General features: G+C 47.5%; 1 protein-coding gene across 1 annotated transcript; it reads left to right on the forward strand.

Annotated features, from left to right (window-relative positions):
* The first annotated feature begins 7,891 nt into the window (after positions 1–7,891).
* Positions 7,892–18,697, forward strand: Set (SET nuclear proto-oncogene). The gene is made up of 9 exons (XM_027423137.2): positions 7,892–8,020; positions 8,328–8,555; positions 14,444–14,501; positions 15,089–15,231; positions 15,406–15,509; positions 15,595–15,708; positions 16,064–16,234; positions 16,405–16,551; positions 16,989–18,697. Exons 2-9 carry the CDS (start codon positions 8,447–8,449, stop codon positions 17,010–17,012), a joined length of 870 nt encoding a protein of 289 aa, XP_027278938.1. The 5' UTR covers positions 7,892–8,020; positions 8,328–8,446; the 3' UTR covers positions 17,013–18,697.
* The last annotated feature ends 3,496 nt before the right edge of the window (positions 18,698–22,193 follow it).

Genomic DNA, 22,193 nt, shown 5'->3' on the forward strand with positions numbered 1-22,193 from the left:
GCGACGGCCCCGCCTTCTCGCGCCTGCGCCTTAAGACCTGACCTCCGCGGGTTCGCCTCCATTAGCGGAAGTTCGGAAAGAGGAAGTGAGGCTGGAGGCGCCATTTTTTGAACTGGTTATAGCATCGTCCTTAAGGCCCCGAAGAAAAATACGAAGATCCTTATCAGCCAGTACAACAAAAAGGCAGTGGTGTGGGATTGTCCTAGTCCAAGAGGCTATGTTTGGGACTGGAACAGCTCTTTGAAGTAGAAAGGGAAGTGAGGAAGTGAGGCATGGGCTCCAGGTTCAAAGATGGCGCTGAGCGGCCCGGTGCGGAGGTGAGAGCACCTCCTGCGAGGCCGAACTGGAGTGGACAGCAGGCTGGGTTGGCAGCAACTGAGTCCTCCAGAACCACACATTGCACCGCTTGAGTTGGCAGCGTTTTTTAGTTTCTCCCTTAATGGGAAATATTCATACACAGATCAAAAGCGGTGTTGAATCGGTGGAAGGCCCAAATGATAAAGTTTACATTAAAGAAGTAATAAATAAAATCCTTGTTAAATTGAAATTAGAGATGCAACTACTGAGGCTGAAGTTGAGCTTAATGACAGATTGCCCCAGACTCAGTCCTCAACACACACACAAAAGGGCACAACTACCAGTGATTGCCTACAATGTATCAAGCAAAGCGCCCAAAGTCATATGGATGTTTATCTTATTAAATCCTCAACCACGCAGAAACAACTGCTTGCTTGTTAGTTGGTTGGTCCCTTTTCTGATGTGCTGGGGATTGAGCCCAGGGCTTCCTGAAAGGTTCAGGCATTATGCTGGCATGCCCCCGTTACCTGGTGGAACAGGCAGTACCTTGGTCAGCCCAAGGTTTCATGGGAACTAAGTCTGCACGCAGATACAGAGGACCCCTTTAAAAGAGGCCCCTGCCCATTTACGCTCTCTGTTCCCTCTCAGCTTCCTTTCTACTCTCTCTCTCACCTATGTGCTCTCTGGGAGACTATGGCGACCGGCCATGGCGGTCAGCCATTTACCCCTGTTCCTCTTCTTAGTCTCCCCATTCTGCCGGGCCTTATAATGAACTTATAGTCTTACGTCTCATATCTCAGCATTTCTCTTTTCTTCTTTTTAAACAAAACAATAACACTTCCTTCACAGCAACACCTGTGTTCTAGCAATGAACTACATCTATATCTCAATTGTGCCTCTTGATTTCGATGACGGAGATGTTCCAAATCACCCAGTAAGAGTCTACAGGTGATCTGCCTGATCCCCAAAACTAATCCCTGGACATCTAAACCAAAATCTGCTAGTTTAATCCTCTGGGCCTATTTCTTCTTTCCTCAGACTGGGAAGCCTGCCCCGGTATAGTTCTCAGTGCACCACCCAGGGACAGGATCCTCCTAGGCAGCCAAGGCCAGAAGGGCCGATTAGATAAGCAGCACTGGGAGCTGGAGTAAATGAAGCAGAGAAGTCTTCCTAAAATGTCTCGTCCTATGAAGGGCCTCTTTGTGAGCCCCATTTAACCCTAGAAAAATTTGCAAACATCACCAAGGATTCCAAAAATTATGCTCAGAGCTTGTACTGGCTGCTTGCTCCTACAGGGGACTCAGGTTCAATTTCTAGCACCCACATGACAGCTAACTACTGTCTGTAATTTCAGTCCTGGGAAGATCTGACACTCTCTTCTGTCCTCTGTAGGCACTAGGCATGCACCTGGTACATAGACATGCATGCAGGCAAAGCATCCATACATATAAAGTAAAAATACTAAAATTTAAATTAAAACAAAATCAGACCAAGTGGCACACACCTTTGATCCAAGCACTTGGGAAGCAGAGGCAGGAAAAGCTCTGAGTTTGAGGCCAGACTGGTCTACAAAGTAAGTTCCAGGACTGCCAGGACTACACAGAGAAACCCTGGGGGTGGGGTATTTATTTATTTATGTTTGTTTTTTTTTTTAAACACCTGGCTCTGCTACAAAGTCCCGGGATTCAAGGTGTGCACCACCATATTAGGCTGTTAACAAATTCTTAAAAGGGTGATGGAGTGGGATTGGAAAGATGGCTCAGTGGTTATGAGCACCTGTTGCTCTTGCAGAGGATCCAGATTTGATTTCCAAGTTTTAGTTACTCACATGGTAGTTCACAACTACCATCTCTAATTCCAGTTCCAGGAGATCCAATGCACTCTTCTGACCTCCTTGGACACCGAGCTGTATGGGGTCACAAACACACATACATTCAGGTATAACATTCACATATAAAAATGAATAAATCTAATTTTAAAATATAAAAGTTTTTTTAATTAAAAAAAAGTAAAGTTGGCAAGATGGCTCAGTACCTTGAGTTGGATCCCTGGGACCTACATGGAAGAAGGAGAGAGCCAATTCCCCTAAATTTACACACACACACACACACACACACACACACACACACACACACACACTTTTGCTTTGTTTTGTTTTTTAAGGTGCTACTGAGGGAAGCAAAGCCAAATGATGCTGCCACAGTTCACAAGTTCTACAAGACCTGAGTGTCTGAGCTCTTTTCTCATCAACACCTCTGCAAACCCCTGATCCCCTGTCATTTTCTGGGACCTGTTCTTGGTTCCCCTGACTAGTCACAATGCCTCCTATCTCCTTCCTTGAGGTCTCTGCCCAAATGCCAGGAAGATTCTGTTTTGTGTATTTTGTTCCCAGCATTGACCATGGTGCCTATAGCCTGCCTTGAATACACTTGGTACATATTGATTGTTAGTGAGCATGCCTTGTGTGGGAAAATCTTCTAGAAATTCATCATTTTCTGGTATTTCATTTGCCATCACTACAGTTCCCACTCTGTTGAAAATGTGCTGCATAAACAGTTGTGTAGATAAAATTAAGCCTTCTGAGCCGGGCGTTGGTGGCGCATGCCTTTAATCCCAGCACTCAGGAGGCAGAGGCAGGCGGCTCTCTGTGAGTTCAAGGCCAGCCTGGTCTACAAGAGCTAGTTCCAGGACAGCCTCCAAAAGCCACAAAGAAACAGTCTTGAAAAAAAAAAAAATAAGCCTTCTGAACTATGTCCCCTCCCTGAGAAACCTGAGAACCTGCCTATAAATAAAAAAAAAACAACAATAACAAAAAGTAAGCAGCATAAGAAAGAAAGCTAGCTGAATTTTTCTAGGATGTCACTCTTAGAAGAGGAAAAGCAAAAATCATTTGAGAAAAATATCCACTGGGCGTGGTAGCACAGGAATGTAATACCAGCAAATAATATGGAAGTTTCATCCATACCTCAATAATATGGCTGCTGCTGGGTGGTGGTGGCACATGCCTTTAATCCCACCAGGCAGAAGGCAGAGGCAGGCAGATCTCTGTGAGTTGGAGACCAGCCTGGTCTACAAGAGCTAGTTCCAGGACAGCCTCTAAAACCACAGAAAAACAAAATTTGTCTAAAAAAACAAAAAAACAACAACAAAAAAGTAGTTCCAGGAGAGGCTCCAAGGCTACAGAAAAACCCTGGGTCAGAAAAAAAAACAAAGCAACAACAAAGTAGCAAATGACAACCTAAGTAAAATATTTTTACAATACATGAGAAAATGTTTATTGGTTTAGTATGTAAAATGTACTTATAAATTTTGTTTTGTTTGTTTTGTTTTGGGGGTTGTTTTTGTTTTTGGCTTTCTGAGACAGGGTTTTTCTCTATGTAACAGTCCTGGCTGTGCTGTAACTTGCTTTGTATACCAGGCTGTCCTCAAACTCACAGAGATTCATCTGCCTCTGCCTCTTGAGTTCTAGGTTTAAAAGCATGTGCCACCATTTTCCAGCTCTGTTCTTTGACACAAGGTCCCATTGGGTAGCTCTGGCTGGGCTGGAACATGCTTTATAGACCATGCTAGCTTAGAACTCAGAGACCCACTTGTCTCTGAGATTAAAGGCATGTTCCAACATGCCCAGGCTATTTGGCTTTTAAAGATTTTTGAGGCTGGGCAGTGCATCTGTGTGAGTTTGAGGTCAGCCTGGTCTATGTAGTGAATTCAGTTCTGAACCAGCAAAGGTCTCCCTTTTGCGGGGGGCAGGGTTTGAGATAGGGTTTCCCTGTTTAGTTTTGGAGCCTGTCCTGGGACTCACTTTGTAGACCAGACTAGCCTCAAACTCACAGAGATCCTCCTGCCTCTGCCTCCGGAGTACTGGGATTAAAAGCACATGCCACCACTGCTGGGGTGTATTTTTATTTTGGGGACAGGTTTTTCTGTGTCCCAGGCTGGCCTTGTATTCTCTATGGAGATCTTGGAATTCTGATCATTTTGACTCTATCTCCCTAGTGCTAGGATTATTGAGCATACTTGATTTGTCAAAATTGTGCGGTGCTGGGAATGGAACCCTGGGCTTTGTGCATGATTGCCCTAATATCCTACCATCTGAGCCACACCCTCAGTCTAAAGGATGCTATGTGTTTCACTTAACTGAAACAAATTTAATTATGTGTCTGGAAAGAAGGCTCAGTATTTTAAAGCACTTATTGCTCTTGAAGAGGGTGGAGTTCAGTTTCCAGCACCCACATGGCAGTTCACAAACATCCATAATCACACTTGCAGGAGAACCAGTGCCTCTTCTGGCCTCTGAGGGCTTCAGCATGTATTTGGTACACATACACACAGTTAGATACACACATACACATAAACGTTAAAAAATATTTTCAGCTTGGTGGTGGCAGCATAGGCCTTTAATCCCAGCACTCTGGAGACACAGGCAGGCAGGCCAGCCTGGTCTCCAAAGCCAGTTCCAGGACAGGCTCCTGAGCTACACAAGAGAAACCTTGTTTTGAAAAACCAAAAGAAGCCAGGCAGTGGTAGTACACGCCTTTGATCCCAGCACTGGAGAGGCAGAGGCAGGTGGATCTCTGTGAGTTTGAGGCCAGTCTGGTCTACAAAGTGAGTTCCAGGACAGGCTCCAAAACTAAACAGGGAAACCCTGTCTCCCCACAAAGCCCCACCCCACAAGCCCCCCCCCCCAAAAAAAAGAAAAACCAAAAGAGAAAAATTTTCAATTATTTTTATGTTATGTGTGTATGAGTGCTTTGAATACATGTGTGCCAACCATGTGCCTGTTGTCCTGGAGGCCAGAATCAGATCCTGGGCCTGGAGTGTCAGATGCTTGTGAATAGACATGTAGGTCTAGAAATGGAACCTGGCTACCCTAGAAGAGCAGCCAGTGCTCTTAACCACGGGGCCATCTCTCCAGCCCTAAAATTTTTAAATTACATTTACTTTGTTTTATATTATTTGTCACGTGTGTGTGAATGTGCACATGAGAGACATCTTTGGTGTGATCTCCTCCACCATGTAGGTCCTGGGGAACAAACCCATGCAGTCAGCCTTTATCTGCTGAGTCATCCTGTCATTCCCCACCCCCCTTTTTGAGACTGTGCAAGCCAGGATGGCCTCCATGCTGCTTCAATCCTGTTTCAGCCTCCTGGGCCAGAGGATTACAAATGTGATCCACCAAGCTTGACCTGATTTTATAATTTATGCCATTGAGACCACACCGTTTACTATATGTGTCTCTTGCCTTTCTTCAACATTGTTTCTAAACTTCATTCCTATCATTTTACAAAAGTTTTAGTTCCATACAGATTGGGTGTGCAATTATGAATCCTTGTGCTCTAAGCATTCTCAAGCACATAGGGCTACAGAGGCACTTCTGTTGGAGATACAGTACAGCGGGAGTGGTTGCTAGGATTGTGCTCATCTCTAGCCTCTGTGGCCCAGCACAGTTTTCCAGAGTGGCTGTTACCAATCTCCCACAGGCTAAGAATTCCTTGCCTGCCCTTCAGTTGAAAAACCTTTAGGATTGCTATTGATTTTTTTTTTTTTTTTTGTTTAGGTGTGTGTGTGTGTGTGTAAGAAATCTTTCTATAGCCCAGACTGCTGGTCTTAAATTTGTGATATATGTCCTCAAGGATGACCTTGAACTCCAGTTCTTCCTGTCTCATTCCCAAGTGCTGAGATTACTGGCCTTGGCTACAACAATTGCTTTTTGTAAGTATTTATTTCTATTTTACATGTATGGGTATTCTATGAATGTGTATCACTTGTGTGTCTGTTGTCCTGGAAGGCCAGAAAAGGCTATCCGATCCCCTGGATGTGGAGTTAAAGGCAGCTGTAATCAGCCATGTGAGTGCTGGGGATGGAACCTATCTCTGCAAAAGCAAGGAGTGTTTTTAATCTCTGAGTCATCCATCTCCTGCCCTTGCTCCTCTTCTTTTGAGACTGATCTCACCATGCTTCCTTGGTTAGCCTGGAACTTAAGATTCACCTGTTGCTGCCTTTGAGGGCTTGGGTTAAAGGCCCATGACATCATGCCTGGCTTAAAGTACACTTATAAATTGTATTTTGTGCTGGGGATTAGTGGCACAGGATTTTAATCTCAGTATTCCAGAGGCAGGCAGATATCTTGAGTTGGAGGCCAGCCTGGTCTACATAGTAAGCTCCAGCTTAGCCAAAGCTATATCGTGAAACTGTGTCTCAAAAAAATTAAAAATAAAATCGTGTGATTTTGGGGCTGGAGAGATGGCTCAGAGGTTAAGAGCACTGACTGCTCTTCCAGAGGTCCTGAGATCAATTCCCAGCAACCACATGGTGACTCATGACTGTCTGTAATGAGATCTGATGCATAATAAATAAATCTCAAAAAAAAAAAAAGAGCCAGGTATTGGTGGCACATGCCTTAATCCCAGCACTCAGGAGGCAGAGGCAGGAGGATCTCTGTGAGTTCGAGGGCAGCCTGGTCTCCAGAGCGAGTGCCAGGATAGGCTCCAAAGCTACACAGAGAAACCCTGTCTCGGAAAACCAAAAAAGAAAAAAAGAAAAGAAGACTATAAAACAAAATTGTGATTGTGCCGTGTGCCACACGGTGTGTGATGGAAGAGTGATGCGACAACTTGTAGAAGTGGGAATAGAACTGAGGTCCTCAGGGTTGACAGCAAGCTGAGCCATCTCAATCTGCCCAGCTTCTTCCTTTTTTTTTTTTGGTATGTTTTTTAGTTGGTTGGCATTGGTAGACACTTGCTCTACACTCTCTACATTTGTTCCTTTTTCTTTTCTTTCTTTTTTCTTTTTTTATTTTTCGAGACAGGGTTTCTCTGTGGCTTTGGAGGCTGTCCTGGCACTCGCTCTTGTAGATTCTTTTCTTTTGTGTGGACCAGGCTGGACTTGCAATCAGAAATCTGCCTGCTTCTGCCTCCCAAGTGCTGGGATTAAAGGCATGTGCCACTCATGCCGGGCCACGACCCGGGTATGTGACACCCAAGCCAGGTGCTCTGGAATCTTCCCCACAGGAGCAAGGTAGCTTCTTGGCAGTGTGTTAGCCACGGAAGTTCCATCACCAGCACCACACGTGAGGGCTCACAGCAATGTTGGGGTGGGGGCAGGGCTTTGCACTGTAGTCTAGGATTGACTGAAACCTGCAACCCTCCAGCCTCAATTTCTGAGCGCTAAAATTACAGCTTAAAAGGCGGACATGGTAGTTCAGGGCCTTTAACCCCAGAACTCCCGAGGCAAAGGCGGGGGTCTCCTGAGTTACAGGCCAGCCTGGTCTTGAAAAATCAAAAATCAAAAAGGCGCGGTGGTGGCCTGCGCCTTTAATCCCAGAAATCTGAGGCAGGCGGATCTCTGGGAGTTCGAGGCCAGCCCGGTCTACAGAGCGAGTTCTAGGACTTCCTTAGCTGTTACACTGAGAAGCCCTGTCTCAAAAAAAAAAAAAAAAAAAAACCAACCAAATCAAACAACAACAAAAAAGACTACAGGCTGAGTCAGCGCATTTTACTTCTCTGACTCAAGCCCTTTTGGGTAAATGGAATGGACGCGCCAAGTCTTTTTTTTTTTTTTTTTCCCTTTCCCCCGCCGCGATTTTTGTAATTCTCGCCCGAGAATCCCTTTTCTTCCAACACTCAAATCTGTCCTTGCAAGCGGCGATCCGCAGGCCGGGAAAGAGTCTAGCCAGACCCGCGAGCAGGGGGGTTGGGGAGAGTGAAGAATGTTCCAGGCTGAGGTGAGGCGTCTGCCGGGGTGGAGGGAAAGAGGAAGAGTTCGCCCGCCCGGAGGCCGGGCAGCGCGGCGCAGGGGCTCTGGGGGGCAGGGCGGCCGGCGGCCGGCGGGGCGCGGGCTCCCAGGGCAGTCGGGGTGCAGAGGCAGCCCCCGCGCCGCCCCAGCCCGAGCCGCCCCCTCCCCCGTGCCGGGAAGCCCCCGCCGCGAGCAACTCAAAGAAGTTTCTGCTGATTGGAGGGAGGGCGGGGAGGCTGGGAGAAGGGGCGTGGGGGTGTGTGTCCCACTGTCATGTAAATATCCCCCGCGGGCAGGGCGGCTGCGAGGCCGACTTAAGTCTCCCGCACCTGAGCTCCCTGCAGTTCCTTCCACTTTCTTCCTGCCCTGAGCACCGAGGCTCCGGCCGCTGGCCTCTCGCCACTTCCCTCGTGCCATGGCCCCGAAACGGCAGTCCGCGCTCCTGCCCCAGTCCAAGAAACCCAAGTCGGTCCCCGCAGCGAAGCTGGACGACAAGCCGGCCTCGCTCGGCCTGCCGAAGGGAGGTGAGTTCCTCCATCGCGTCTCCCTGGCGGTCGGTTCTGATTGGCTTCTCTCCGCCCCATCCTTGTGGAGACGGGACCCCCACAAACTCTCCCGGAAGGCTCTCGCCTCCGGGCGGCGGGGAGTGAGGCGGATGTAAGGGAAGCAGCGGAAAGCGCGGGACTGGGACGCCCGTGCACAGGGGACTTCCTCTGGCCCGCGGCACCACGTGGGAGCCAGCTTGCTCTTCCCAGCCCCCAAACTCTCTCATGCGGAGCTTCTGCACGAGCGAACGAACCACCGACCATTCCGAGGCCTCCCCACCCTTCCAGCACCGAGTCCTGGAGGTTCAAGCCCTCTCAGGTCGGCCTCCCCGTTGGTGCAGCCTCCAGCCCACAACTCTGGCCTGAATTACTGCCACCTCGTGTGGCTCCCAGCTTCCTTCTCCCATCCTGCCCGAGCACAGCTAGTCACGTGACTGCCCTCCCAGACTCGTAAGACAGCCTCTCGCCCGGCTGCCCTCCAGGTGCAAACTAAGACTTCCGGTACCAGGGACCCTGTCCACCTGGTCCCCACCCACTTCTGGTTCTCTCTGTGGTGGTCTCCCTCTGGCACCTATAATGTCGCCTAAACAACTCGAGCTGCATTCTCACCTCCGGCCCTGGACACCTACTTGTCCTCTCAGGAAACCCCTGCTGCCCCTCTCCCCCGAGGCGGAATGAGGGGAGTTGGGTCTCTAGCTTCTCCCTCTGAGCCTAAGACCCTATCAGAAGCTACTGTGGACCGCACCCAGTGTCGATCCATGCTAGCTCTTTCCCCATTTTACATTTAGATCGTGGTTTTCGTGCCTGCACGTTTTTGCCTTCCTAAGTTGACCACGAGGGCTGCGTTTCTTAGACACAACTCCAAATCGTGGTGCGGTGGAGTTTTCCCGAGTGGCTTGGGGCCGCTACAGGGCAGGGAAGCAGAGGGAAAGTGTCGGTTGGGGTGAACTTTAGTGCCACGGGTGGAAGGAACACTAGGCACTTGAGTGGAGTGGACACCTCAGCACTTCCGTGGTTCTGTTAACCTTTGCTGTGTTTTAGTCGTTCGCCTTTCAAATGACAGGCAGAGTGATAAAGACAGGGTCTCCTTATGCAGCCCTGGTTGACCCAGTACTCAGGCTGCCTTTGCCATCCTGGGATTTAAAGGCACGACCTGGCATTTTTCCTATTTTGGTTTTTCCGAGACAGGGTTCTCTTTAGCTTTGGAGCCTGTCCTGTAACTTGCTCTGTAGACCAGGCTGGCCTGATACAGAGATCCGCCTGTCTGCCTGGGGAGTGCTTTGATTAAAGGCGTGCGCCACCACTGCCTGGTCCTTCTGCATTGTTTCCCATTTCCTAGTGTACTTGCATTCATCTTGAAGGCCAGTGTCTAATCAGAAGGTGGCCCCTCAAGCCTCTTGGGTCTTGTGTAGATCAGGTACTTCCTTGATACATGCTGTATGGGTAATGGTACCAATCTGTGGTTAAAAACATCAGTTTTTCAGACCAGGAAAGTGCCCCTAGGAGTGGACCATGAAGTCTGTATGGCTTGTAGCTAGAAAAGGAAAGATTGGAGAGATGGCTCGGTGCTTAAGAGCACTTTGGCCTTGTTGAGGACTTGGATTTAGTTTCCCAGCACCCACATGGTGGCTCACAACCACCTGTAACTCCAGCTCCAGGAAGAGGCAGCATCCTCTTGTGGCCTCCCTTGCACCTGCAGCAGCATGGTACACATATTTATAGACACAGAGACAAAACACTATTACACGTGAAATAAAAATGATTTTTAATGTTTTGTGGTAATACAAAGGGAAAGAAACATAGATGTGTCACTCTTTTTGGTTTTTCCAGATAGGGTTTCTCTGTGTAGCTTTGGACCCTGTCCTGGAACTTGCTCTGTAGACCAGGCTGACCTCAAACTCACAGAGATCCGCCTGCCTCTGCCTCCCGAGTGCTGGGATTAAAGGCGTATACCACCAACCGCAGGGCAGATCTCTCGTTCTTAGTAGCCTGTGTATTGTTTTTGTGTGTATGCCCAGTATTGATGTCAGTTGTGTCTCTTAGGCCACATTTAAAATGTTGAGGGGTTTTGGGAAAAAGTGTTAAGTCATCTTTGTCTACATAGCCAGTTTCAGGCCCCCCACAAAGAAAAGTAGTAATTTATCTTGATTTTGGCTCTTGTAATGTTCAGTTAGGTGTGGGCCTTTGTGAATGGACAGTGATGACAGCTTAGCAAGCACTGGGCTCAGGTTTCCAGTCTCATTACCTCAGGGTTAATTTTATCTGTAAAATGTACTTTGTATGGAAGGAGGGTTACATGAAAATATTGCTATCCCCGATGTGGCCCATAGGAATGAATGCTGTTTTGTGTCTGCCTTGCTGGAGCTGACATCCAACTTTTTTATTTTCCCTTTGAGTCACTGTTGCACACTGTAGCCCAGGCTGGCCTCAGCTCTAGGCCCTTCTTTGTGCCTCAGTCTCCCAAGTCTCCTTACTTCTGTGTGTGTGTGTGTGTGTTTTGACAGGGTTTCTCTGTGGCTTTGGAGGCTGTCCTGGAACTAGCTCTTGTAGACCAGTCTGGCCTGGAACTCACAGAGATCCGCCTGCCTCTGTCTGCCTCCCGAGTGCTGGGATTAAAGGCGCACACCACCAACGCACCCGGCCTTCTCCTTACTTCTTGCCTGATTTTGTTTGTGGAATTTCTTTGCAACTGTGCCAGGACCTCACAGGACTATCTTGAAATTATCCATGGTGAAAGTTTTACCAGACATTTAACAAATGTTATTTCTCTTTTTACTTCTTTGTCAGAGGCTTCCTTCTTTAAGAAACCTGTTCACAGTTGTATGTGCCTGTGAGCTGTTGGAGTCCTTAGTGGGATTCTTTAGTGACTGTTGACAGGTTTAAGTTTACCAATTGCAATAGATGAATGGGATTCACTGATTTGAGCATCAGGTGCCCCAGAAGGCTTAAGGTGAATTTCCTGAAGTTGATGGTGTATTGGTCACCAACCATGAATGACTTGACTATTAAAGCCACACGGCTATATCTTTAAGAGTTGATAATAAAAAGGGAATGCTGGGAGGTGGGTGACTAACCCAAGCTCAAGTTGCAGAGCACACAGGTAGAGAGATTTCTGTCTTTTCCAGGACCACGTGTTGGGGGGTACAGAGGAGAGCTATCTTTTCAAACCATGGGAAACTAATCAGAAAAGCCTCCTCCTGACATAGTGCTCAAAGGCTTTTTAACCTAAAACTGCATTTTGCCATTCATTTTAGCCTTTGATGTTTAAGAAGCCTAAACATTTCTCCCATTTGTGGCTTCCACTGAGATGGGCATACCTGGTATTAAGTTAGGCCGAAGGACCTGTGGCAGAATGGCGCTTCCTACATTCAGAGGACTTAAACATTAGTGTGACCCTGTTTGAGTATGACGTGTGACAGCTTTTGAAATATCAGAACCCAGTGTAGAGTGGAGGCTTGACTTGGCCCAAGGGTAAGCAGGGCCCTGTGAGTAGACTGGGTAGATGGACTGTTGTGTAGGTTTACACGCAAGCCCAGAGTTTGAGTTGGGAACGCAGCTTCTCCATCTAGAAAAAAGGATGGAGGTGCCTCTTTAAGCTTCCGCGAAGAGGGAGGTCCGACCGAAGGTGCACAACTCAGGCCGGTGCATGTAGTCTGTATTGCCTAGGCCTGCACTTTGGAGGGGCTGCGCGCGCCCCCTCTCCGGCGCCCCCGGGCCGCCCCGCAAAGGGAAGCCGCTCAGCCACCACGTGATGCGCGGGTATTGGGGAGAGGAGGCCCCGCCCCTTAAGTCACCGCGCGCCCGCCGCCGCGCGCAAACGTCCCGGGTCGGCTGGAGAAGGGGAGAGCGGGGGAGGGGAGCGCCGCGCGGGGGCCGGACCATGCGTCGCGGAGCCGCTTCCTCCCGCCTCTCGTCCAGGCCCCAGTGTCCCCACCACCACCACCACCACCCGCTACGGCCCCGCCCCCTGGCTCGCGGCCCCAGCCAATAGCCGTGCGGCGCGAGCGTCTCCGCTCGGGGGCGGGACTTGCGCAGGCCTGGCGCGCCTGCGCGCTGCCGCCTGCCCCTCGCCGCGAAGAGGAGGAGGTGGAGGAGGAGGAGGCGGCTCAGGGCAATCGAGAAGCGAGCCGGAGCGCGGGGCGCGAGTCGAGGAGTCCAGCCGAGCCGCCGCCGCCGCCGCCGCCTCCACGCCTTCAGCGAGAGCCCCGGCCAGGGGCCCCACACAACGCGCCCGGGCTTGCCTCCGCATCAGGCCCGGCGGGCAGCGCTAGGCAGCCAGGAGGAGGGCGAGCAAGAGAGCGCCGGGAGGAGGCAGCCGGAGCAAGCGGGCGCGGCGCGTGTGGCGTGAGGGGAAGCCGCTGGCCGCCCCCTTGGCCGTCCCTTCGCTCCCCCTCCCCGCTCCCCGCCCTGACCGCGGAGGGCACCATGTCCTCGCCGATTACTGGCCAAAACCAGTAAAAAGTAGCTCAACTCCAACCACGACGGGGCCGATGAGACCTCAGGTGAGGACCGGGCGCGGCGGGGGCCCGGCCGCGCCGCCATCTTTCGGCCGGGCCGCGGGGCTGCGGGGGGCGCGCGGCGGCCGCGGAGCCGGCGCCCTTTTTGTGTGCGGCGGGGGCCCGGGGTGGCGCCGTGGCGGCGGCTGTGCGGACGAGGCGGGGGCGCTGCGGCCTGCGCGGCGGGCGGAACCCCCCTTCCCCGCCCGCGCTCTCCTCCCCTCCCTCTCCCTCCCTCCCTCCCGAGAAGCCTCTCTTTATTGTGCTCCGCCATGATGCCTCGCTCCCATCAGCCGCCGCCGCCGCCGCCACATGGTGCGGCCGGACGCAGCCCTGCGGCCCGGCCTCTCCCGCCACCCTGCTTCCCGCCCGCAGCCGGCGCCGCGGCGGGACCCGTAGCTTAGGTCTGGGGCGGGGTAGCGACGCGGAGCCGGCGCGAGGATGCTCCGGGCTCCGCGGGTTGCACACCCCACGTGGGGCAGCCACACTCGGGCGCGCCGGGCGTGCGGGGAATCTGGCCCGGAGGCCGAGCGCCGCAGGGGCTTTGAAGGGCCCTCAGGACGTCTAGTCCTCACCGGGAGGGTCGTTTTTAGCAAAGGGCAGCGGCAGACCCCAGGGCTAGTTACCGGAAATGAACCGCGCGGTCGGGCCCCTTCACGCCCACTTAGCTTTGTAAAAGCCCTCACCGGACAAAAGGGCACGAATTACGAGCACACCCCCTTATTACCTTCTTGTGCCTCCTAGTTTTGGAACGGCATTTTTCCAGTAAGTCTTCAGAAATCGTTCACGGCCGCGTACGATGACCAGTCTCGGGATAGGGTTGAAGGAGTAAGGTCCGGGTGGACTCAGTTTCGCATTCTAAGACTGAAAGACGGCTGTGGTAGTTTGGTGACTGGTCTTTGTCGGTGTATGTTGATAATCATTATGAATTTAGCATTTTTTTTAAGCGGTTGTACCAGTTAGTTGGTAGTATCATATTTGTCATGGATTAGTTTACACATTAAGTTAGCAGCTGGCGCCATTCTATGGCAAGTGTATAATGTGATTAGTAATAAACACGAAGAATTTCTGAATGAGGCTAATAAGCCTCTCCCTCACCTTTCATAATGAAGGCGGGTGATTGGACCCTTGTAATGAAACTCTTTAAAAGTGAACCAGTAATGAAGCATTTTTTCCGAGTAGCCTAGCCAATACCTTAATTTGTGTAAGGTCGAGTAGTGAGAAAGTAATTTGTCAACTGCATGCTTGAACACGTGGGGAACATGCCTTGTAGTAAGCACATTTCTAGAAGTTTTACTGTTACAGTTCATGTAGTATCAGGAAGTGTAGCATGTAATTTGTATTGAGCCTTGTGTTCCTTTTGTTTTGCAGAAAAAGAACAGCAAGAAGCAATTGAACACATTGACGAAGTACAAAATGAAATAGACAGGTAAATTTGAATTTAATTCACCTTATAGATATTTTCTTGAGAATCTGAAAGTCCTGTTTCTTGGTCTGGTCATAATTTCTGGATTAAAGTGAACAGTACCTCAGCCTCCCAGATGGAGGGATACTAGGTTGGATATGCTTTTAAAGGCTACAAAATTGCCTGATGGGTGTTTGAATTTTCATGGAGAAGTATGGCAAAAATGTTACATGTTTCTAAACAACTTCACTTAATACTTCATGCTACTGGGAAACACAATCTGAATAGCCCAGAAATGGGGTGTACTGAAATACAATGTTGTCACTGCTGGAGACCAGCAGTTGTTAGCTCTGTGGTTTTGGTTCCCAGAGAAGCCTGGGGGCAAGGAATGCAGATACTCAGTCCCCAGGGGGTACACAATGTTGCTAAAATGTGTCAATTTGGATATTTAGCTTTATAGCCCTAGTTTTTCTAGTCTTCAGGGGTGAGCTAGGGGAATCCCCTTCTATAAATCTTTTGTCGTTCTCAAGCCAGTAAAGCGTATTTTGTAGTTGTGAACATATTATATTCGTCAAATAACAATCATAGTCAACATGTCTTCATTGTTTCAGACTTAATGAACAAGCCAGTGAGGAAATTTTGAAAGTAGAACAAAAATATAACAAACTCCGCCAGCCATTTTTTCAGAAGAGGTCAGAATTGATCGCCAAAATCCCAAATTTTTGGGTAACAACATTTGTCAACCATCCACAAGGTATGTGGTGTGGGTCGGCTGTGCTGAAGATTAGAGCATTTGTCCTGGAGTTGGAGATCTGGGGGCATTGATCTCACAGGGCTGCAGACAGTGGGTTTATCAGAGAACAGAATTGTAGCTGAATTTGTAAGCATTATCTATTCAAACTTAATCTGATCTGAGTTGCTTGTCTAGTGTCTGCCCTGCTTGGGGAGGAAGACGAAGAGGCTCTGCATTACTTGACCAGAGTTGAAGTGACAGAATTTGAAGACATTAAATCAGGTTACAGAATAGATTTTGTAAGTAGTTAACATCCTGTTTACCTATGAAAATGGATATGTGCTTTATTAGTTTATTGATTTCTAATCTTTTGATCTTTTACAGTATTTTGATGAAAATCCTTACTTTGAAAATAAAGTTCTCTCCAAAGAATTTCATCTGAATGAGAGTGGTGACCCGTCATCAAAGTCCACAGAGATCAAATGGAAATCTGGAAAGGTATTTCATATAGAGTGGCTTAGCTGACCCTGTTGACTATTAGTGCTCAGTGCCTTATATTTTTAGATGAAAGTTCTGAAAATGCCGTTGTGTAGAGGTCAGATGTAATACTAGTTGTACAAAGTTTTCATCTGAAGTATCTTACATTTCATTTTTGGAGACAGGTCTCACTTATAGTAAAAGTAACTTTATGAAGTCAGACAGTTGGTAAGATACATATCCTTCTGTGAAAGCAGTTACAAATGCACACTTTATAATTGTTCTTAGTAATTGATCCGTACCGTGATCTTCTGTGCTTTGTGGGTATTTGGGTGCTCATAAAGCTAATGTACCTGACATTGATGTTTTCATTTAGGATTTGACAAAACGCTCAAGTCAAACACAGAATAAGGCCAGCAGGAAGAGGCAGCACGAAGAGCCAGAGAGCTTCTTTACCTGGTTTACTGACCATTCTGATGCAGGTGCAGATGAGTTAGGAGAGGTCATCAAAGACGATATTTGGCCAAACCCCTTGCAGTACTATTTGGTGAGTTGGTGCTCATTGACTTGTGGGAATGTGTTTTACAAAATAAGTTATAAAGGAACATTGCCTGTTTTTGTTTTGTTTTGTATTTTAAATTCAGTCTCTATGGAGACACATTGCAAGTGCCAACTATATTTCAATCATTTGTCTTTTGTTTTTGTTTTTTGTTTTAGGTTCCTGATATGGATGATGAAGAAGGAGAGGCAGAAGATGATGATGATGATGATGAAGAGGAGGAAGGCTTGGAAGATATTGACGAAGAAGGGGATGAAGATGAAGGTGAAGAAGATGAAGATGATGACGAGGGGGAGGAAGGAGAGGTGAGGAAACAAGCGCCAGTGACTTTGGAGGTTGTCTATAATATAATAATGAATGATAACTGTAGAATATACCTAGAATACAGAAATGGCTAAAATAGTTGAAAGATTTGGAGAGATGAAGTCTTAACATCTGGATCTTATGGGTGATTTGCCTACATGTCTCTGCACTACATGTGTCAGAAGTGGGCATTGGATCCCCTGGTACTAAAGTTAAGGATGACTGAGCCACTGTGTGGGTGCCAGGGTTCTAAAGTGGTCTTAATTTGTAAGCTTATCTTCCCCACCAGTGCTAGCTTAATGAAGATTCATGTTGAGGCTGAGAACTGGGTCCTGTCCAAGGAGTGTTGTGTATTTGAGGCCCCTTTTTTTTTGCATCCAGAAGCTCGTGAAAGGTCTTAGAGTTTGCCCTAACGGTTGACTGGTACTTATTCTTTCAGGAGGATGAAGGCGAGGATGACTAGCACAGAAGACTGATGGATTCCAACCCTCTTTTTTATTTTCTTTTATTTTCAATTTTCTCCAGTCCCTGGGAGCAAGTTGCAGTCATTTCCCTCCCCTCCCCAATCCCTCTTGTGCTCAGTCGCCCTGTTTTTGAGGTCTCTTCTCAACACCATGGCTCTCAACTTATTTGGGGGGAAATACCTTGAGCAAAATACAACGAGAAAAGAATCTCCACTCTTCTGTTCTAAATTCATTTTTATCCTCGTCTCAAACTATGGATTCAACACCGCCAATGTGCTCTGTGGGGGGAAAAGAAAAGCCCTCTGGCTCCCTGGGCTCTGCAGGAGACTGGGGGGTGCTAGGCCCCTGTGTAGTAGTGCATAGAATTCTAGCTTTTTTCCTTTCTCTGTATATTGGGCTCAGAGATTACACTGTGTCTCTATGTGAATACAGACAGTTAGCATTTACCAACATGTATCTGTCTACTTTCTCTTGTTTAATAAAATGAAAAAAAAAAAACCAGAAAAAAAAGGGGGGGTTAGAAGGTCAGCAAGGGTGGGTTTGAGGTGTCTGGGGGGGGTTAGTGGGCATTGTGACAACATGGCTTCTCCTTTGGCATGTTTAATTGTGATGTTTAACAGACATCCTTGCAGTTTAAGGTGACACTTTTAAAATAAAATTCTCTCCTAACGATGACTTGAGCCCTGCCACTCAATGGGAGAATCAACAGAACCTGTAGGGTTTTATTTGGAAATGACATTCTCTGTTGTAACTTTATTTTTAATTTTTTTTAATTTTTTATTTTTTATTTTTTTGGTTTTCACTGGAAGGAAAAAGATGCTCATTTTTAAATGTTAAAGTGTACAAGTTGCTTTGTTACAATAAAACCAATGTGTACACAAAGGACCGGATGCTTTTCTGTCAGGGCAGATGCTCAGTATGACCTTCCAAGTTTGACCTGCATAATGACATCATGTCAAACTCTGCCTCCCTAACTTGGTATTTTTTGATACGCACTTTGCAGGATGACCTCAGGGCTATGCAGACTGAGTTAAAGGGATTTGAACCATGTCTTAATGTCCGTAATTGAGTGATTGGGTATAGTTTGCTGCCATGGACTTGGACCCTTTATTTTTATCTCAATTTGGCATTTTTTTAAATGGACCATTTGTTGCCTGGATATTATGACAGTACCTGCTCCTACCATGTCACAGAGCTGTTAATCTAATGCCATCTGTACGAAAGACATCTACAGGCATGTCTACATTGGCAGTGACCTGGCCAAGAAAGTGGGCTGTCAAGTGTGCAGTCCATGGGGTGGTCAGGAGTGCTGTGTCCTAGGTATGTAGCAGGAACTCTCAGATTTGACTTGGAATCTGGGTGGGTAAAGAGCTCTTGTCTGCTCAATGCCATTGTGCAGAGAATAATGTTTTGGGAAGCTACCTGATACATAAGCTTTTTAATGTAAAATATAGCTAAAATTAAATGCCAATTTTTTCAGAGATTAATGGACAGCCTGGTCAAATTCAAAGTTTTTTGATGTATAAAACTTTATAAATGGAACTACTCCATCAATAGGCAAAGTGTAACCGAAATCTGTCTAGATGGATAGTGTGTAATTTCTGCACAGGACTCTGTTTAGTAAATACATCACTGTATACGTCAGGAATCTTGCTCCAATAAAGGAACGTAAAGATTTTTTTTGGACTGGGGTCATTCTCATTGTTTTGTAGAGGCTTAGAAGATGTAATTAATGGCTGTGGGGGTACCGAGGTTATTTGGTAATTATGGCCCAGGTACAAACGTACAAAAGGTATGTAGCAGACAGGTTAATAAGACTGGATAGTCTTGATTGAGGGAATGCGCTGGCCTGGGATTCAGTGAATCGTGACACCAGGAATCACAGCGCTGTGGGGGTATGTGTGCAGTTTTAAGTTAACTTATATCCCTAACCCCTCTTCTTTTTTTCTCTTAACGAGTAGGTTATACCTTGTGACGTGTGTACCATATTATTACTCTCCACTAGCTAGCCTAAGTGTGGCAAGGTATCAGCCTGCCCTTTCACTCTAGGTCCTTGAGCTTTTGCATACTCCAGGCTGTTTCCCTGGTGTCTAGGATTTGTGAGAGGAAAGTCCTAGCTAGTTAACAGCAGCATGCCTGTGAACTCCAGGATTCTGGAAGTTAGAGTGCTACATAGGACCTTGTAACTTTTAGGTTGGGGGGCGGTGGGGTGGGTTTCTCTGTAGCTTTGGAGCCTGTCCTGGAACTCACTCTGTAGAACAGGCTGTCCTCAAACTCAGAGATCCACCTGCCTCTGCCTCCTGAGTGCTGAAATTAAAGGCACAGCCCAGTGGGACCTTGTAACTTAATTTTTATGTGTATATGAGTGAGAATTTTGCTAATGTCTACACCAGGGGCAGTTCTCTGGATTGCCAGCAGAGGGCATTGGTTTCCCTTGGGCCTGGAGTTCCCTGGTCCTCTGGAAGGGCAACCACTGTTTCAGCTGAACCACCTTTCCAGCCATTTTTATTTCTCTGGATGTGTGTTGAACTTGGCCACAGTGATTCTGTGTTCTAAGTGGGAACTACAGGCATCAATTACAATGCCAATTGAATCATTATTAGTTCTTTACCGGTTTTCTTGGAGCCTGATACCATGTTTTGGGCCTTTGAAGGTAATAGTTTCAACCCCAGATATTGTCATTCTATTCTTTGAACATAGGAATCTCAAGGATTAAGAGGAGAAAGCCTAACAGGTTCCTGGGCTTAGCTATGCCAGAGGGATTCTGGGCTAGCCTTAAAGGGTGTATGAAGTATGAGAGGACTAGCAAAGTGGGCCATACTGTTTTACAAAGAGTCAAAATGAGTTTCAGGAGGGTGACCTTATCTCAGAAAAGAGAAAGAAAGATTGCGGGGGATTGTTAGGCCAACTGTGCCAGCACAGAACTTCCTGAAGATATTACCAGTTCAGGGTCCCACAGGATAGCCAAGTGACTTCAAGAGCCAGTGTGCTGATAACAGTTGCATTCCTGTGACAGGCAGAGGCAGGCTGGCCTACACATAAACCCATCCTCAAAGCTCCATTTGCTTTGGTAGAAAGCAGGCTGATCTGTTCAAGGCCAGCCTGGTCTACAGAAGGAGTTCCAACATAGCCTGTGCATATGGAAGTTTAAGCACCGAGTTTATTTCTCAGCACCCATGGAAGCGTCCTAAAGCATCAAATGGCACTCTGCTGACCTCTTTGCATATGCATGATGCACAGATATGGAGCTAAAACATCCAAAACAAAATTAAAAATACTTTGACAAGCCTTTCTGTGAATGTGTGCTGTATCTTTACTTCCTGTGTATAATATCTAAGTGTGTGCATGTGTGTACATGAGCGCCCACGCTCACCAGAGGGGGGCATTGAATCTAATTGGAATTAGAGTTGAGCTACCTGACATGGCTGGTAGGCTTCAAAGTCTGGTACATAAAAATGCTTGTGACCAATTTTAATCCGGTCTAGTGGATTATGGTTATATAGAGTAAGAAACCTAGCAATTTTGGGATGCTCACCAGCTTGATAGGTAATGTCTGCCCTGAAAGACCTAAAATAGCTGCACTAGTGGGGAGAAGTACATCTGGGAAGATGTCTCCAATATTGTAAAGGTAAGTCAGCTGTGAAGTTGTGTGCTGGGTGGTGGGCTTGCAGTCTGCCTGAGTATTTGAGCAAAGTTCCAGCAGACTGGGCATTACTCTTGCAGATGCCTTAATGGGACCTTGACTCCTTTTCTCTCCATGTGAGGCACCTGACCATGTCATTCAGTTTCCTGGTGCTGAAGTAGTATATAGGAGGCGCTGGGGGGTTTGCATCCTTGCAGGGTTTTGCCAGGCTTGTGCAAAATCCAGCATTTGACTACTCCCTGCATAAAAAACACCAAGATAGAAGCCTTTAGCCACCTGTAAACTACTTCAGGGGATCCAGTCAATGCCATGGAGTGGGGATTGGAGTCTGCAGTCACATGTGCAAATACTTTCCAAGACGATTGCTGTGTGGCCTTGACTACCCTGGGACTCTGTAGACTAGGTTATCGTTGAGCTCAGACACCCACCTGTTTCTGCCTCCAAATGTGTGACACCACTGACCAGTGCATAAATTCTTTTTTATTCATTTTGAGACAGGGTTTCTCTGTGTGGTTTTGACTGTACTGGAACTTGCTCTGTAGACCAGGCTAGCCCCAAACTCAGAGATCTGCCTGCCCTGCCTCTAGAGTACTAGGATTACAGGTGTGAGTCACCACTGCCTGACTTTTATTCACTTAAAAAAAAATTGTAATACAGGAGCCTTTAACCCCAGTACTGGGCTGGCAGAGGCAGGCAGATCTCTTAAGTTTGAGGACAGTTTGGTAATAGAGTTCCAAGACAGCCAGGTCTGGGGATGGTAATACATGCCTGTAATTAGCACTGAGAGAACAAAGCTAATCAGAAATGCATAGTAAAACACCATCTCCAGCACTCGGGAGGCAGAGGCGGGCGGATCTCTGAGTTCAAGACCAGCCTGGCCTACAAGAGCTAGTTCCAGGAGAGCCTCCAAAGCCACACAGAAACCCTGTCTGGAAAAACCCAAAAAAATGTGCATGCATGCGAGTCAAAGGACTTTGTGTGAGTTGGTTCTCTACATCATCAGTGTTAAGGGATTTTGTTACTGGCAGCAAAACCCTTTTACACAGGGAGCCACTGGTCTAAAGGAGAGTTCTGAATCAATTTATTTGCTTACTTCTCCATTTTTATTCATTTTATTTATTTTTATTTATTCATTTTATTTATTTTTGGCTCAAAAAAGCCACCTGAGTGTTGGAATTACAGGCATGTGAGGACACACCCTCTCAACCAGTGAACTGTAACACTGGGCAGCTCGGAGAGAAATTTACTAGTCTGATTCGTGTTTTTTTGTTTTTGTTTGTTTGTTTTTCGTAAACTGAAGTCCTTTTACTTGTAACCAGAGGTTCTTTTAAATGGAAGATGAAACCCTGCAAGGTACCATTTAATCCCAGGGTTGTTTGTTAAGACCTTGGCTCAGCTGGGCGGTGGCGCACACCTTTAGTCCCAAGCAGAAGCAGGCAGATCTCTGTGAGTGTGAGGCCAGCATGGTCTATACAGAGTGAGTTCGAGGACAGACTCCAAGGCTACGGAGAAACCCTGCCTCAAAAAAAAAAAAAAA

This window comes from Cricetulus griseus, chromosome 6, assembly GCF_003668045.3.
Source record: "Cricetulus griseus strain 17A/GY chromosome 6, alternate assembly CriGri-PICRH-1.0, whole genome shotgun sequence".
NCBI classification, from domain to species: domain Eukaryota; kingdom Metazoa; phylum Chordata; class Mammalia; order Rodentia; family Cricetidae; genus Cricetulus; species Cricetulus griseus.

Excerpts from the sequence above, each read along its gene's own strand:
- Set (XM_027423137.2), top strand. The coding sequence starts at position 8,447 with ATGGCCCCGAAACGGCAGTCCGCGCTCCTGCCCCAGTCCAAGAAACCC. Across the intron at positions 14,502-15,088 it reads GTACAAAATGAAATAGACAG|ACTTAATGAACAAGCCAGTG; the intron begins GTAAATTTGAAT and ends TCATTGTTTCAG. Across the intron at positions 15,510-15,594 it reads CAGGTTACAGAATAGATTTT|TATTTTGATGAAAATCCTTA; the intron begins GTAAGTAGTTAA and ends GATCTTTTACAG.